The 17,060-nt window shown below is 40.6% G+C and overlaps 1 protein-coding gene across 1 annotated transcript in view; it reads left to right on the top strand.

The window, feature by feature from the left end:
* LOC309510106 (NACHT, LRR and PYD domains-containing protein 3-like) overlaps positions 1-17,060 on the top strand; it is a 49,647-nt gene that overhangs the window by 21,308 nt on the left and 11,279 nt on the right. Inside the window, exons 7-9 of the mRNA XM_082191189.1 lie at positions 11,131-11,301; positions 14,851-15,021; positions 16,515-16,690. Coding sequence (XP_082047315.1) covers positions 11,131-11,301; positions 14,851-15,021; positions 16,515-16,690 — 518 coding nt within the window. The remainder of the gene's footprint in view (positions 1-11,130; positions 11,302-14,850; positions 15,022-16,514; positions 16,691-17,060) is intronic.

Raw genomic sequence — 17,060 nt, forward strand, 5'->3', positions numbered from 1 at the left:
TTATTCTTGCCGCCACCTACTGGTGGTTTTAGTTTCATATTTAAAGTATCCTTTAATTAAAGGTGCTCTAAGTGATGCCGGGAGTGTTGACATTCGAATTGTTGTCAAACAAAACGGAGGCTAGCTAGACCCTCCCTCCTCCTCATCCTGTCTCCTCCCTCCTCCCCTCCCTTCCGCCATAAAGGAAAGTCAAAGTAGTCACTAAAAACAAAGTTAAGTTTTACTGATACTTCATTCAATGCGTTATCACCAAGTTAGATATAAATGCTTTTATATATTGCAGAACAGAATGCAGAAAAAGAGAAACATTGTCTTAAAATCGTTTTGCCACCTGAGGTTATAAATATAACTATAGCTCCCAAGGACGCAATAATAGCAAGATAACGTTAGCTTCGCGTTTCCCAGTGAGCATAAACAACGGCGGCGTCGTAAACAAATTTAGTCAAAGTTGTCAATAGCCTATAAATGAACATTCAAATCCATAACAAACAGTGGGTGAAAACAATAATTCACACAAATTGTCGCCCTACTGTGAATTTGCTTGACCATTTACAATAGAGATTGATCGCTAGCTGAAACATATATGTTGTATTCACCAAAGCTAACGCTGACTGCATAGTTCTAGCTAATTACATCCTTGTGTTGGTTTGGCGAACATGAACGTCAATTTAGAAAGAAAAATGGATTTACCTGTTCTGCAAAAACAGAGCAACTGAATGTCGGATTGGAAGCCCTTCTGCCGGCGGAGTTCTCGCCACCTTTCGAGGGTTTTTCCGATGTAAATTCGGGACTTCGCGCGTTCCTTATCCTTGTCCCTCTTCTTTACAATTGTCACGGTTGTTGAATGCATTGTTTTCTTCTTGTCTCGTGTCATTGTTGTTTATGTGTGAGTGGGCGTTGTCCCGCTCACGTGTCCGTCAGCGCTCCAGCTGATCATCATCATCATCAATCACTGTTCACAGCTGCGATTCATTTCCGTTCCTATTTATACTCCCACCATTCTCTGTTCCAGTGTCGGATTGTTTGTTGATGTCCTGTGACCTGCCGTGTCTGTTTCCCCGTGGAGTTGCCGTGTCTGTGTTCGCCTTGCCTTGTCTTCCTGCCGTTGTGTTCGTCATCCTTGGGTTCACCGCACTCCAGCACCGGGATTGGGATTCACCACTATCACCGCACCAGCGCACCACAGACCATCAAGTCCCTGCCTGAGTCTGAATCGCCGCCTTCCTGTTCTTTCTGTTGTGTGTACCAAGGAGAATAAATATCACTTTGAGTATCTGCGATTGCTTCCTGTTTATTCTATCATGACAGAACAATCCGACCATTCCATGGAAGCAGCAGATGGCGCCGCAGCAACGATGGACGACTTTGTTCGTGCAAGTATTCAAAGGATGGACGCTCAGGACCGCCAGCAAGGAGAAGCGGCGCGCGCGATTCAGGCTCTCGTCACGCAGGTGTCCGAGCTGACCCAGCGTTTTCAACAGCTGCAACCTCCCGCTGCGCCAGCCGCACCGCCCGTCCCTCCCACACCACCAATGCCCGCCTCCCAGTCCGAGCCACGCCTCCCGACTCCTGAGCCATACTCTGGTGAGCCTAACTTTTGCCGGCCGTTTTTGACTCGATGCAGCATGCATTTTGCTCTCCAGCCCAGAACCTTTGAGAAAGAGGAATCTAAAGTGGCGTTTGTCCTCACGTTACTGACTGGGAGAGCGGCACTATGGGGGACGGCGGTGTGGGAGAACAAAGAACCATGCTGTTCCTCGTTCCAGGAGCTCTCTCTGGAGATGAGAAGAGTTTTTGACCACGCGGTTGCGGGGAGAGAGGCTGCCAGGGTCTTGTCTGAACTACGTCAGCGAGAACGATCTGTTTCGGATTATGCCATCGAGTTCAAGACCCTGGCGGCCGAGTGTCGCTGGAACGAGGAAGCGCAGTGGGATAGGTTCCTGCATGGGCTGGCCGACCGCGTCCAGAGGGAGATCTACGCCCTGGACCTGCCCCCCTCACTGAACGGACTCATCGACCTGGCTCTGAGGGTGGACGCCCGATTAGCCCGGGTCGGACCACGCGCTCCACCCAGCCTGCCTCGTGGGGGGGTGGAACATCTATGGTCCAGCGGCATGGACGCGGCCGGTCCCTCCGATCCCGAGCCCATGCAGGTGGGTCGAGCTCGGCTTTCCCGGGAGGAGAGGGAGAGGCGGAGATCCCTTGGCCTTTGCCTGTACTGCGGGGGCGCGGGACATTTCGCTAACAACTGCCCGGTAAAAGGCCAAGCCCGATAGTAAGCATGAGGCTACTATCGGGTGGGATCTCCGCCGAAAAGTCCTCATCTACGTCCACCATCCTCCCGGGAAGACTTAGATGGTCTGGTCACGATCATCACTGCACCGCACTGGTGGACTCCGGGGCTGAAGGTAATTTCATGGATCGCACCTTTGCACTGCAGTTTCAAGTCCCACTCAGAACACTTCCCCAGAGAATCACCGTACATGCACTCAATGGACAGTCACTACCTACCATCTCCCAGGCCACCGAGAACATCACGCTCATCACCTCAGGGAATCATGCAGAGACGATATCATTTTTCATCACGGACTCACATCACACACCCATTGTCCTGGGTCACCCCTGGCTCAACCAACACAACCCCCGCATTGACTGGAAACAAAGATCCATATCAGCCTGGAGCGCTGAGTGTCATAAGTCTTGTCTTGTGTCTGCCTGTTCTGTTGTCTCTGTTCCTGTGTTGCAGGAGGAAGCAGTGGATTTATCAAACGTGCCCGTGGAGTACCGTGACCTGAGGGAAGTGTTCAGTAAGTCAAGGGCTGCTTCTCTTCCTCCGCACCGTCCCTACGACTGTGCTATAGATTTACTGTCAGGTAAGTCTCCGCCTAAAGGCAAGATTTATTCACTCTCGGTTCCGGAGAGGGAGGCTATGGAGAAATATATTTCTGATTCTCTAGCATCCGGGTTCATCCAACCTTCCTCATCTCCAGCGGGGGCGGGGTTCTTTTTTGTGGGGAAGAAGGATGGATCGCTGCGACCTTGTATTGATTACCGGGGGCTGAACAACATCACGGTAAAGAATACTTATCCTTTGCCGTTGATGTCTTCAGCCTTCGAGAGGTTGCAGGGAGCATCCATCTTCACAAAACTGGACTTACGTAATGCTTATCATTTGGTCCGTATCAGGAAGGGGGATGAATGGAAGACTGCCTTCAACACCCCTAGGGGGCACTTTGAATACTTGGTCATGCCTTTCGGTTTGTCCAACAGTCCCGCAGTCTTCCAAGCGCTCGTCAATGACGTGCTGCGAGACATGATCGATCAGTTTATTTATGTTTACCTGGATGACATTCTGATCTTTTCCTCGTCTCTCCAGGAACACGTGCAGCACGTCCGACGGGTACTCCAAAGGTTGCTAGAGAATGGGCTTTTTGTCAAGGCGGAGAAATGCGCTTTTCATGCACAGTCGGTCCCTTTCTTAGGACACATCGTGTCGGCTGAGGGTATGCGTATGGATCCTGACAAAGTTAAGGCTGTGGTAGAGTGGCCAAACCCAGATTCCCGTAAGGCCCTACAGAGGTTTCTGGGGTTCGCCAATTTCTACCGGCGTTTTATTCGCAACTTTAGCCAACTAGCCGCACCTCTGACTGCCTTGACCTCCCCCAGAACTGCGTTCAGGTGGTCGGAAGCAGCCGAGACTGCTTTTTCCAACCTCAAGAGCCGCTTTGTTTCGGCTCCCATCTTAATCGCCCCTGATTCCTCACGTCAGTTTGTGGTGGAGGTCGACGCGTCAGAGGTGGGGGTAGGCGCAGTTCTTTCTCAACGCTCACCTTCAGACAACAAGATGCATCCATGCGCGTTTTTATCTCATCGTTTATCACCTGCTGAACAAAATTACGACATTGGCAACAGGGAGTTGTTGGCGGTCAAGCTAGCCTTGGAAGAATGGCGTCATTGGTTAGAGGGGTCCGGGGTACCCTTTATCGTCTGGACGGATCATAAGAATCTGGAGTACATTAGATCCGCCAAGAGGTTGAACTCCAGGCAGGCTCGGTGGGCACTTTTTTTCGGCCGTTTTGATTTTACCCTCTCGTATCGTCCGGGTTCCAAAAACGTCAAACCCGATTCTTTATCGCGTATTTTTGATAGATCCGAACACGCACCTACTCCCGAGCGTATTTTTCCTGAGACCCTAATTATCTCTACGCTCACTTGGGAGGTCGAAGCGAGAGTCAAGAAGGCTCTAGAAGGGGTAACGCCTCCGATCCGGTGCCCATCGAACCGCTTATTTGTGCCGGAGGAACTACGTCCAGACGTTATTCGGTGGGGTCATTGTTCTAGTCTAGCCTGTCATCCAGGAGTTAGTCGCACCCTTTATTTGGTCAAACAACGATTCTGGTGGCCGCTTATGGCTCGCGATGTTCACGATTTTGTTTTGGCTTGCTCAGTTTGTGCTATTGGCAAGTCGTCCAATCGACCCCCAGATGGGTTACTCCAACCGCTGTCGGTGCCTTCGAGACCCTGGTCCCATATCGCACTAGATTTTGTTACCGCCCTCCCACCCTCCCAGGGTAACACGGTAGTTTTAACCGTGGTGGACCGATTCTCGAAGGCAGCCCACTTTGTTCCCTTGCCCAAATTACCTTCAGCCAAGGAGACAGCGGTTGTAGTCGTTAATCACGTCTTTCGGTTACATGGCCTCCCGACAGACGTGGTTTCCGACAGGGGTCCCCAATTTGTGTCCAAATTTTGGCGAGAGTTTTGTAGGTTGCTGGGGGCGACGGTCAGTCTGTCTTCTGGGTTTCACCCCCAGAGCAATAGCCAAACTGAGAGAGCCAACCAAGACCTGGAGAGAACTTTGCGATGTACGGCTGCCAGGAATCCTTCCTCCTGGAGTCAACAACTGCCTATGGTGGAGTACGCCCACAATTCGTTGCCAGTGTCTGCTACGGGCCTATCTCCTTTTGAGTGTAGTATAGGATACCAGCCACCAGTTTTTCCCAGTCTTGAATCCGAAGTCGCGGTCCCCTCTGCTCACGCCTTCGTCCAGAGGTGTCACCACACATGGACAAGAGCCCGTGAGACTCTCCTCCGTGTGCGGGCGCGCACCAAGGTCAAAGCCGATCGCCACCGGTCTAGGCCTCCCGTATATGTCGTCGGTTCCAAAGTGTGGCTTTCTACTAAGAACATTCCGCTCCGCTCCGTATCCAATAAATTGGCTCCTAAATTCATTGGCCCGTTTTCTGTCACCAAGATTGTTAGTCCGGTGGCAGTCCGCCTCAAACTCCCTCCAGTGTACAGGAGAATTCAGCCGGTATTCCATGTGTCCAAAATCAAACCCGTTTTTTTTTCCCGTATTAATCCGCCGGCCCCGGTTCCCCCACGGCCGCGTATCGTAGATGGGGAACCAACCTATTCGGTACGTCGCATCCTGGACTCTAGGCGGAGGGGACGCGGATTCCAGTACCTGGTGGACTGGGAGGGTTACGGTCCGGAGGAGAGAAGTTGGGTTCCAGCTCGTGACATCCTGGATCACTCTCTTATCGATGATTACAATCGACAGGTAAGGGAGTCTGGGAACGCCGTGAGGCGTTCCTAGAGGAGGGGGTACTGTCACGGTTGTTGAATGCATTGTTTTCTTCTTGTCTCGTGTCATTGTTGTTTATGTGTGAGTGGGCGTTGTCCCGCTCACGTGTCCGTCAGCGCTCCAGCTGATCATCATCATCATCAATCACTGTTCACAGCTGCGATTCATTTCCGTTCCTATTTATACTCCCACCATTCTCTGTTCCAGTGTCGGATTGTTTGTTGATGTCCTGTGACCTGCCGTGTCTGTTTCCCCGTGGAGTTGCCGTGTCTGTGTTCGCCTTGCCTTGTCTTCCTGCCGTTGTGTTCGTCATCCTTGGGTTCACCGCACTCCAGCACCGGGATTGGGATTCACCACTATCACCGCACCAGCGCACCACAGACCATCAAGTCCCTGCCTGAGTCTGAATCGCCGCCTTCCTGTTCTTTCTGTTGTGTGTACCAAGGAGAATAAATATCACTTTGAGTATCTGCGATTGCTTCCTGTTTATTCTATCATGACAACAATTTGTTCATCGGAACGTCGTCTCTTTAGTCGTGTGTCGGCCATAATTCAAACTTCCCTCTTCATGCTTCTCTCTCGTCTCTCCTCCACACCCCCTTCATGTCCACGCGCACTAACCCCCAAACCACACCCCTCAAATACTTCTTGTCGGTCATTGGCTGGAGCACTGTTTGTTGTGTTTCATGGTGCGGGTGAGCCCAGTTTGTTTTTGTTGCCGTTTGTGGAGCCTGTGGTGTCTACAGAGACCGCGTTTTTTTACAGTGTGTTCAGGGGACAGGCAGCTAGCGGATAGTGAGGAGATGTTTGCTGTATGTGAGAAAAAATGTTTTGGCCTAAAAAACGCGTGACATCACTTAGAGCACCTTTAAAACATTAAAATTATAAATCATTTCATATTTAAATATTGAATAGCTTTATTTATGCAATTGTAAATGAAGTGTAAATATAGTAGGCTAATGCCAGTTTTGATGCCGCTTCTGTGTCACCTCTGCACTGCAAGGATGGATTTTAATTTAATGATTTATTTTGACATTGGTACTGTGTTATTCTAATATAATTTAATTTGAATGTTAGAATTTGACATAAAAGGTGATGCATACCTCTAAATACGTTTAGAAACAATGTCCATATGTAGGTGAAAATGCCCCTGGAAATCAATTTAAGGTGTCAAATATTGCCCCTTAATTAAAATGTTAATTTCGGTCACTACTGTGAACTGTGACCACTGCATAGAATATAAAAAATATGAATATCTTTGTGGGTCTGCTGTCAACAACAGGCCTAAACCAGCCAGGCTACCAGTACAAAAACACAATCAGTAAAATATCATCTAATTATTATCAACAAAACTTTGAAAATATCGAGACATATTTTTGTCAATATTGCGCACCCCTAATGTACGGTATTAATTTTGATTTCTTCAGGTCTTAAAAAGCCTTAAATTTGACTTTAAAAATTGTGCAGATACCCTGTCTGTGTATTATTTGGCAAATATTGAATTTATTTCACTTCAGCTGTGGTAAAGTATGCAAACACCACGTGAGCGGTCACTACGGGAACCAGAAAGTGTCCGACTTCACGTGTCCATTTGCAGCTCCTCCCCGCCTGCACTCGACTACTCTCAAGAAGTCCTCTCTGCAGCCTGTACAGTTTTTGTACTGGTATGTTAAGTTGTTTACAGACCATATTGTATTGTAGCTTTAGGATTAACATTACAGAGACAATTACTTGACTCATTTTTGCTTCCACTCAACAGCAAATATGACCTGAATAAAACTAAATGGCTTAATTTTAAAATGTTCTGTATACACGCATTAAAAAAAGAATAATACTTGCGGTGACCACATGCTATTAATCCATCAAATTTAGGTTTAAAATTATGTGATTTAAAATGTTGTAGAATTAACTATTTTGCATGTATGTAGAGAGAAACTAGGATAACTTAAGATTCACATTTATGTAAATAATTATTCATTGATAATTACTTATTACTATTTATCAGTTCTACTACTACACAGGTTAGAACATCATCTCAATACAATATTGAGCATACTAATACCCTCAAAATTAATTGGTTAAAATTTTGTTTGAAAAAACCTTCTTTGTGGAATTTTATTCCTAATTTTATTTTTGACCGACTTGGGGGTCTTTCTTTTTTACTAATGTGTGATTATAAAATTGACAAATTGCCAGTGAAACTTTCTGCCTTTCATGCTCAAGCTTTATTGGCTTGGAAACTGATCTACAAGCACAACGTCTCTCTGCACCGTTTTCTTATTTGGAATAACTGTTGTATTTTGTATAAACACAAAAGTATTTTTTTTTTAAACTGTCTTGAAAAGGGTATTGTTTTAGTTTGTCATTTGTTTAACTCTCAGGGATACCTTATGACGTATGACGAGTTTCTTCTGCACTTTAATTTTCCTGACTCCCAAGGAATTTGCTCTTGTATTTTCTGCAATCAATTCTGTTATAATTTCCTTATGTAGAAGTGTGTTGTCATCAGTTGATATGCTCATAATTAACAGCTGACACAGTATGTGGCAAAATTAGTTTTTTACAGTACAAAAACAATAACCAATCTATTCGTTCTCTATTTTTAAAGGAGGTTGTCACCAAATCTTGCTCTATTGCTTATTGGACTAAATGTGTTAATGACCTTGATTGGGAAAGTGTCTGGTTATTACCTCATACGTTTTTTGTTACAAACAAGGTGAAAAATCTCTTTCAAGATATTGCACAAATTCTACCCTGTCAAACATTTCCTTAGTAAGTTTAAGACATTGATGTAAGTTACTCGTTTTGCTCTTTGCACTTGGAAACAGTTCCCCACATTTTCTGGCATTGTAGTCGTGTGAAAAAGTTATGGTATGAAGTGTCTATGTTTATTAAGGAAAAGGTACTCTCTAAGTTTTGCATTTTGAAAATGTAATTTTTGGATATTCAAAGTATGATAACAGTGTGATTAAGGAGGCTTTTGTAATTAATCTGTTAATTTTATTAGTCAAATTTCAATTTAGCCTGACCCAATTTAGGTTTTTGCAGCTCCAAAGTCTATGGAGAGTTGCTAGACTGCCCTGGCTGCAAAATACATTTTGCTGCCGCTAGGGTGCGTCTAGATTTCTAGGCTACCCTTTCTCAGTATTCCTTAAAGAATTAGAAAATTACTTTTCTACTATTCATTCTTGTACTAATGGAAAAGCTATTAAGACTGTTAAATTGTGTCTTCAAAATCGTTGATTGATACAAAGGTCTTGTATTCTTGTGATTTATTATTATTTATTTAGATTTGTGTGTGTGTGTGTGTGTGTGTGTGTGTGTGTGTGTGTGTGTGTGTGTGTGTGTGTTCTTTGCTCCCCTGGCTCTAAAATTGTATGTTGTATTGTTTTGTTGTTTAAAAAAAAGTATTATATTGAGTATACATGTCACTTAAGACCAGCGCATTATAACCCAGAGATCGGTACTGCGCATGCGTCTATGACGTCGCCAAAACACACCACCATCCAGTATGTACTGGATCTGATCCAGCTACGTCATCGTGCTACAGGCTGTAGTGCCGGCCCGAGCCTTTTGGGGGCCCTAAGCAGAATTTGATTTGGGGGCCCCCTCCCACCACGCGGAGTCACCTGTTTGACGATTATTGACACAAATGTCACGATATAATGTTACATTATAAATTAATACAATGAGGTTATGTATTAATACAAAATAAATACTTAATAAAAAGTAGATACTTAAAAAGTTTTAACTCTTTGAAACTTCTGAAAACAAACTGTCACAAAACACATTAAATAAATTATTTACAAAATATCCTCCAACGTTTTGCAACACTTTGCAGTTTGAATGATGTCTTGTATGAACATGACGGAGTATGTTTTTATGTTTCCACTTTTCGATCGCGCCCGCGCCTCACACACACACACATACAACATATTCCAGCATTGTAATCTTGCAGCCTGTTCATTATAGCCGTAATAAAAAATTATAATAAAATAGTCAACCTAACATATAAAAAATTGCACTGCTCTGTTTAAATAGTCAGAGGTATAATTCGTACATTCACAGTAAGCACCGCTCCACAGTCATATGCCATATTCACACAGTCATTGACAGGAAGGAGGCGGGGCCAACTTCACGCAGTGATTGACAGGCTGGAATGCATTTTCAATTTGCACATTGAATTTTGCTTTATTCATTGCGGGACATTTAATGAAAATGCAATTGCAAGTGTCTTAACAGTGGGTGTAAATGCAATTAAGAAAAATAACATTTGAATGATCATTTTGCTACATTATTTGTTTGAACATGTTAAACATATCTAATCATTTCTGTAATACATTTTAATTTTACTTTTGCAACTTATAAAGCGTTAATATGTTCAATTTACATATTAAAACTAGTGTATGAAATGGCAAATGTAAATTATATAATTGAATTTTCATTTTCATTTTGCACCAAAAGTTGCACAAATGTAATGGAAAATGTCAATTTAAATACAGAAATGCATTGTCATTTTGCATATTACATTGTCATTTTGCATATTACATTTCAAATTGAATATTGCTACCCATAAGCTTCCATAGCGTTCTCATTGGTTTGCTGGCATTTGGGGGGTTTCATGCGAAAGGAAAGCTGACTGTGAATAGAGCTACAGGGATGACATCAAAACCTGGAAGACTAATTCGCCACTGGTTGCCTCTAATTTATGGAAGCTTGTTTCCGCCACGAAATAAAACAATTTAAAAGATAATTGTGACTTTTTATCTCACAATTCTGACTGTTTTTCACCTCAGAATTGCAAGGTACAAACTCGCAATTCTGACTTTTTCTTGCAATTGCTATTTATGTCACGCAATTGTGAGTTTGGCCCTGTCACAAACGGCACCCTAAACACTCGCGGTCTTCCTCTGAGTCCGCACTTTCCTGACGTAACGCCGCTTTGACTGTCGGGAACAAGTCTGCTGTGGAGCTCGCTTCAGTGCGCATTTAGAGCACATATCGACCGCAGAGGGGCGCTCGTGAGTACCCTTCTGAAACCTAAAACTACTAAATGGGACACCCTATGGTTTCATGGACTTAAAGGGCACGCAGAAGCCATTGTAAGTCTACAAGATTGAAAGTGCATATGAAGTGTGCCATTTAGGACAGGGCCTTTATATCTCGGTGAGTGGACTCTGACAAAATGAAACACCTCTGATTGGCCACTGCGTTCAATAGACCAACAAACATGACTGTGATTGGCTACATTTCTCACCGCTGTAAAAACATTTGACGTTCTCCAGAGCTCAAACACAAAAACACACTTGAGAGTTTGCCAGTATGATATTATTACAGCATCAACTGAGGGTGATCTTCCATTCGCTTGAGAGTGCTTATATTTAAATTTGACTTTGTGATGTTTTTTACCATTTTTTAATTTAACAAACTATTTGTGATCAAGCATTAATTGACGGACCCCCTGCAGTACGGCTGCGGACCCTTGTGTTAAACTGATCTGATCTGAACTGAGAGAGTGAAGAGTGTGTCATTGTTCTCTACAGGTTGAGTTATTGTGGAGTCACAGATGAAGGTTGTTCTGCTCTGGCTTCAGCTCTGAGATCAAACCCCTCACACCTGAGAGAACTGTATCTGTCTGGGAATAAACTAGGAGATTCAGTTCATCTGCTCTCTGCTGTACTGGAGGATCCTCACTGTAAACTGGAGACACTGTGGTAAGACGAACTCTCTGATAAACACATATTTTGTCCTTGGTAAATATATTATGTATTAGTAATTTAATAGTTTTTAACTTTTTTACTCAGTGATCACCAACTTTGCTTGTTAAACTCTAGCTTGTTTTCGGGTCTGAAGAAGGAGTCCAACCAAACAATTACACATCCACACAACACAAATGAGAGACAATTGAATAAATTGTATTGAGAGCTCATTTTCTGTACAATTATAGTTTGACCAGGAAAACCAAAACCAGTATTTTATGTGTGATTCATAGACACTCAGTTAAACAATAAATTACAAGTGATTCTTACTTCAGTCCAAATGCACATTAAATAAATATTCAGTTAAATCAGTGAACATCACAGGTGAGCCAATGCTTGATTAAACATGCTAATCCTAAAACATAAATGTTCTCCTCAGTATATACAGTACTGTGCAAAAGTCTTAGGCATGTTAATATCCCCCCCCCCCCCCCCCAAAAAAAAAGATGGTTTTAAGTCAGTTATTTATATATTTTGCTGTAATGTGTCAGTAGGAAATATCAGTTTAGATTTCCAAACATTCTTTTTGCCATTAATTGTAATAATCCAGTGAGATTTGTGTATGCACAAGGAATCTGACAACAGCCGGTATGATCTGATCTCACCATCATCGAGTCCGTCTGTGATTACATGAAGAAACAGAAAAATGATTAACATGCCTAAGACTTTTGCACAGTACTATATAGTATATATATATAATTACTCCACATCACAAACAAGACAAAACATTACACAAATACACAAAGTATAAATGTTATATTAAAACAACAGTGTTTTTGAACTGACAGAGTTACAACACCCACAGACTTCCATAGGAATCGAGGAATGCGGAAGTAAAGTTTTGTATTGCAGTAAATATCATTACAATAAGGCAAAACAAAACTATAATAAATGTCTTATAGAGCAGAGCACAATATAAAAAAGGAAAAAGAAATAGAAATAGAAAAAAAACAATAATACCAGGGACAAAAAGGTTTCTAATAATTAACATTTCTTTAATAAATTGATTAATCTTCCACTTTTCAATGTTGACATTCTCTGATCCTCTTCGGTTTAAAAATGACCGAACACGTTTTTAATTTAATCTGAATGGGATGACACTTGGTGACGTTTGTTGTATTAGCTTTGTGAACACATACAAAATAATCATAGACATGATTCGGATATGGTAAAGGGTCGTAAAAAAAAAAAGTGTCACACTTGGTTCCTTCAAAAATGACCGACAGGAAATGAATGGGAAATACGAAAACTCAGAGAAACTTTTGGTGGTACAAACTACAAATCAGCCGCTGTGCAGAAAAAAAGTGCACAGCAATGAAGGAGTGACACTCTAACACATCAAGAGTGCAAATAAAAAAAAAATACAAAAGAGACTCTCTCTCGCTCAAATGCACACGTGCACACACTCTGTCTCTCACTCTCTCTCTCTCTCTCTCTCTCTCTCTCTCTCTCTCTCTCTCTCTCTCTCTCTCTCTCTCTCTCTCTCTCTCTCTCTCTCTCTCTCTCTCTCTCTCTCTCTCTCTCTCACACACACACAAACACACACACACAAATAAAAATTGTTTGGTCTTATTTTAGCCTAATAGGTGTTCCTGATATCTGCTGCAAATGCAACAATACATAAAATAATTACAGTTTGTATGTACATAGTTAAAATAATATTTATTATTATAATTACATTTTTATTCCTGTTTTTTAACCTACAGTTTGATAATGATTGTTTGCTGTTGTTATTTTATTGTTTTTGCTGTTAGATCATAATTGCTGTTCCCTTCTGAAGTTTTATTACCATTTATAGAATTAAACTGAATAAAATACCAATTAATTGCAAAATGTCTGTATAAAGTGTTTTGAATAATCACTATCCATCCCTTATTTTGTTAGATTTTTTGAATTATCAAATACTGATTAACAAAAATGCTTGCATTGTGTTCCTTTTCTAACCAAACATTATTGTTTGATTGTAATCATAATACAAAACCTGATACTTATGTAACAAAAATATCTAAACCTTGACAAAAAGTAGTCTTTTAGAATGTCTAAATATATATCTAAATAAAAAATTAAAAAACGAATAAAATGGAGAAATCATGTCTAATAAAAACAATGGGAATCAAAAAGCCTCTCTATGTATTTATATAGTGAGCAACAGTACAGCCTACAGGCGGTTACACGACATTACACAAGTTTTACTTTTTAACGCCACTGGATGACGCTTTTCTCACTTCAAATTTTAAAGGCCTGCACTAATGTGACATGTTGCATTTATAAAAAATAAAAAATAAAAAAAAGAATTCTAATGGAACAAAATGCTCATAATTTTTTTTAATAATTATTGCATAGTAACATAGAAACCTTTCTAAATTCGAAATAATAATAAAAAAATATTGTTGAACAAAAATATATTACATTGGTTTTCCTGGAAAAAATAATAATCAAAAAAAAATACATTTTAAGGCTTCGGTCACTTTTGACTGCGAAGGAGCCAAGTTAGACCCCTAAACGAAGAGGACCAGAGGGATTTACAGTAAATCCAAAATTCTTTTTAAAATACAGAAAACAATGCACTGAAAAAGTGTGTAGGATTTAAATGATTGAATCATGCACATCAGTTCCACATGAACCAATTAAGTTCAACAAAGATCATTTGTTCACATAATGTCAACATCGTGGAATCAAGTAATTTCCAAGTAACCCGATGAAGAAGTTTTAAAGTCATTTTAATATGGTTCCCTAACTGGATTAATTCATTCAATTTCTTATATTTGTGTCACATGACTGAGTTATAAGATTGTATTAGCTATCTACGGAACTATTAATTAGCAATAGCATATATTAGCATGCTAAATGCTAAGCATGAAATCTAATTGTAATATAAGTAATAAACATATTAGAAAAAAATATTCTTTTAAATGGCCATTAATGGATCATAATTATTGGACAAATATTTAGAAACAAAAATATCTTCAAAATATTAAATTAATATTATTGAACTAAAATATTGTACATTTAATTGATAAAGTTACACTTCAGGTGTTATTAATGTTATCTCTTTATCACTCCATAGTTACAGCACTGCATGGCATTTGTCCCTCAGTTTCTCCTCAAGTTCATGGAGAACCGGCATCCTTTATAAAGCAGTGTAGGATATAGAGGCATTGCTTGTCACTACATTCAAATCACATCACACATTGCAATCTTTAATAAAATGGTCATTTTACACACTGTTTACACAGCGTCATTGTTCTCTACAGGTTGAAATATTGTGGAGTCACAGATGAAGGTTGTTTGAGGAAGATCTTGCATTCGTTTAAAAAAATTTTTATTTTATTTAATATTTAAATTTTACTTTGATATTTTTTAACCCATATTTTAATTTTATTAACAAAAAATTATTTGATCAAGCATTAATTGACGGACCCCTGCAGTACGGCTGCGGACCCTTGTGTTAAACTGATCTGATCTGAACTGAGAGAGTGAAGAGTGTGTCATTGTTCTCTACAGGTTGAGGGATTGTGGAGTCACAGATGAAGGTTGTTCTGCTCTGGCTTCAGCTCTGAGATCAAACCCCTCACACCTGAGAGATCTGTATCTGTCTGAGAATAAACTAGGAGATTCAGTTCATCTGCTCTCTGCTGTACTGGAGGATCCTCACTGTAAACTGGAGACACTGTGGTAAGATCATATATGACTCACACATGAAACACAATGTAAAGTCGCCTATATTTGAAATGTTCAGCCTTTTTCTGCTGCTGTGTTATTGAGCTTATTGAACTGTAAGTGATTTGTAAGCTCACGCTAAATCGTCCCAAAGTCCGGCATCCGACCAGCGCGGAAGGTCTTAACGTGTTACTGTCCTTTTCTCGAGGCAAAGTATTTTTTGATTAAATGCAATACATCTGAATATGTATTCTCTGGTTATTTCATCTGACTCCATGAATGAAAAGGTTTTAATGATATTTGTGGATCATTAATTGTGAGCGAATGTTTGACTATTCCTTTTAACTCTTTAATGCAAATAATGCCAAAGTCAGTTAGAATAATCAAATGTAACAATTTATTATGTCAGGTAAATGTATCATGCCAATTTCTTAATCAATTAAAATATAATCGATACAAAACATCAAATACTCTGGAAAAAGAGAAGAGATGCAAACCCAACAATAAGAAATACATGAGGCTGAAGATCTCTCTCTCTCTCAGCCTCACGGGCGAATCTGAGGTACAGAAAAAGGCCTTGAATTCCCTGCTGCATTTCATTAAATAGCCAGGACCTCTTTCACTTGGAAATATCTTTTAACAATGGAAATTTGCATTCAGAGGTTACACCTTTGGGTGTAGGGAGACCATTTGTCTAGAGGCCAACCCCTCCTTGTGTGCTAGTTATCCATAAACTCTCAAAAACCTTATTACCTTTTGTTTTACTTATTTGGAAACGAGACATTTGTACCAGTCGCACTGTGACATTTTAAATGATACCAAACATGAAAAATACTCTGTGATAATCATTCACATTAAACTATACATTTTCTTGGGTGATTTACATGTGGTCTCAGCATGAGAGAGGGGGAGTGAGGAAGAGGAGGAGAGATGTGTTCTGAGGTGTAACTTTGCCTCACAAATGCTGAGTTCAAATGGTAATTTCCAGAGAGGTCCTTTGTCCTCTCAGGGTCTGGGTGCTCCCCAAACAGACTGTCCGGCATTTCCTAATTGATCAATTCTTACAGATTGAACACATGAGCTGCTCTTCAGGAACATGATTCTGCAGGACTGAGTCACTGAAATACACACTGTCACATCACAATCAACACTTCAGTCTCTTGATTTTAAACCGACTCGATCTCAACACATTCAGAACTGAGAAATGAAGAACATGCTGGATTTATTCTTGCAGTTCATCACGTTCATCTTTCTGCAGGGACTGTTTTTAAAATATTGTTTACATGATTAAAACAAATCATTACTCCATACGTACTGTATTAGTACAGATCTAAAGACTAGATGTTTAATAATCATGTTTTGAGCTCTGTGACATTTTAGATCTCAGTCCAATGATCCATCAAAACATTTTATTTGTGCTTTAAGTTTGTATTTTCTCTTTAATAATGGATTCACTGCTAAACTGATCTGAACTGAGAGAGTGAAGAGTGTGTCATTGTTCTCTACAGGTTGATGGATTGTGGAGTCACAGATGAAGGTTGTTCTGCTCTGGCTTCAGCTCTGAGATCAAACCCCTCACACCGGAGATCTCTGAATCTGTCTGTGAATAAACTAGGAGAATCAGCCGTGAAGCTTCTCTCTGATCTGAAGAATGATCCACATTATAAACTGGAGAACCTATATTGTAAGTAGATTATTTACTACAGATTACAAAATACAGTAATTTGTAACACATTTCATTAGATTACACAAGCTTTGTAACCTAATCTAAATAATTTAGAATACTTTGGAATATTAATAAGGTTTGTAACACAAAGGGTCCACCAAACATAGGATTTGGTTTTCCCCTGCATATTATTTTAATAACATCAGTTTTACACAGTATTTCTTGAAGAAAACAAAAATATTTTTAGTTTTTAGTAAACATTTAGTTTAATATTTTAGTAAAATATTTGTAATATATATATATATTAGAGGTGGGCATAGATACATTTTTTTAATCTAGATTAATCTAGATTAATTTTGAAATTAATCTAGATTAATCTAGATTAAAA

This window comes from Leuciscus leuciscus (assembly GCF_965113295.1).
Source record: "Leuciscus leuciscus genome assembly, contig: SUPER_11_unloc_2, whole genome shotgun sequence".
Lineage (NCBI taxonomy): Eukaryota > Metazoa > Chordata > Actinopteri > Cypriniformes > Leuciscidae > Leuciscus > Leuciscus leuciscus.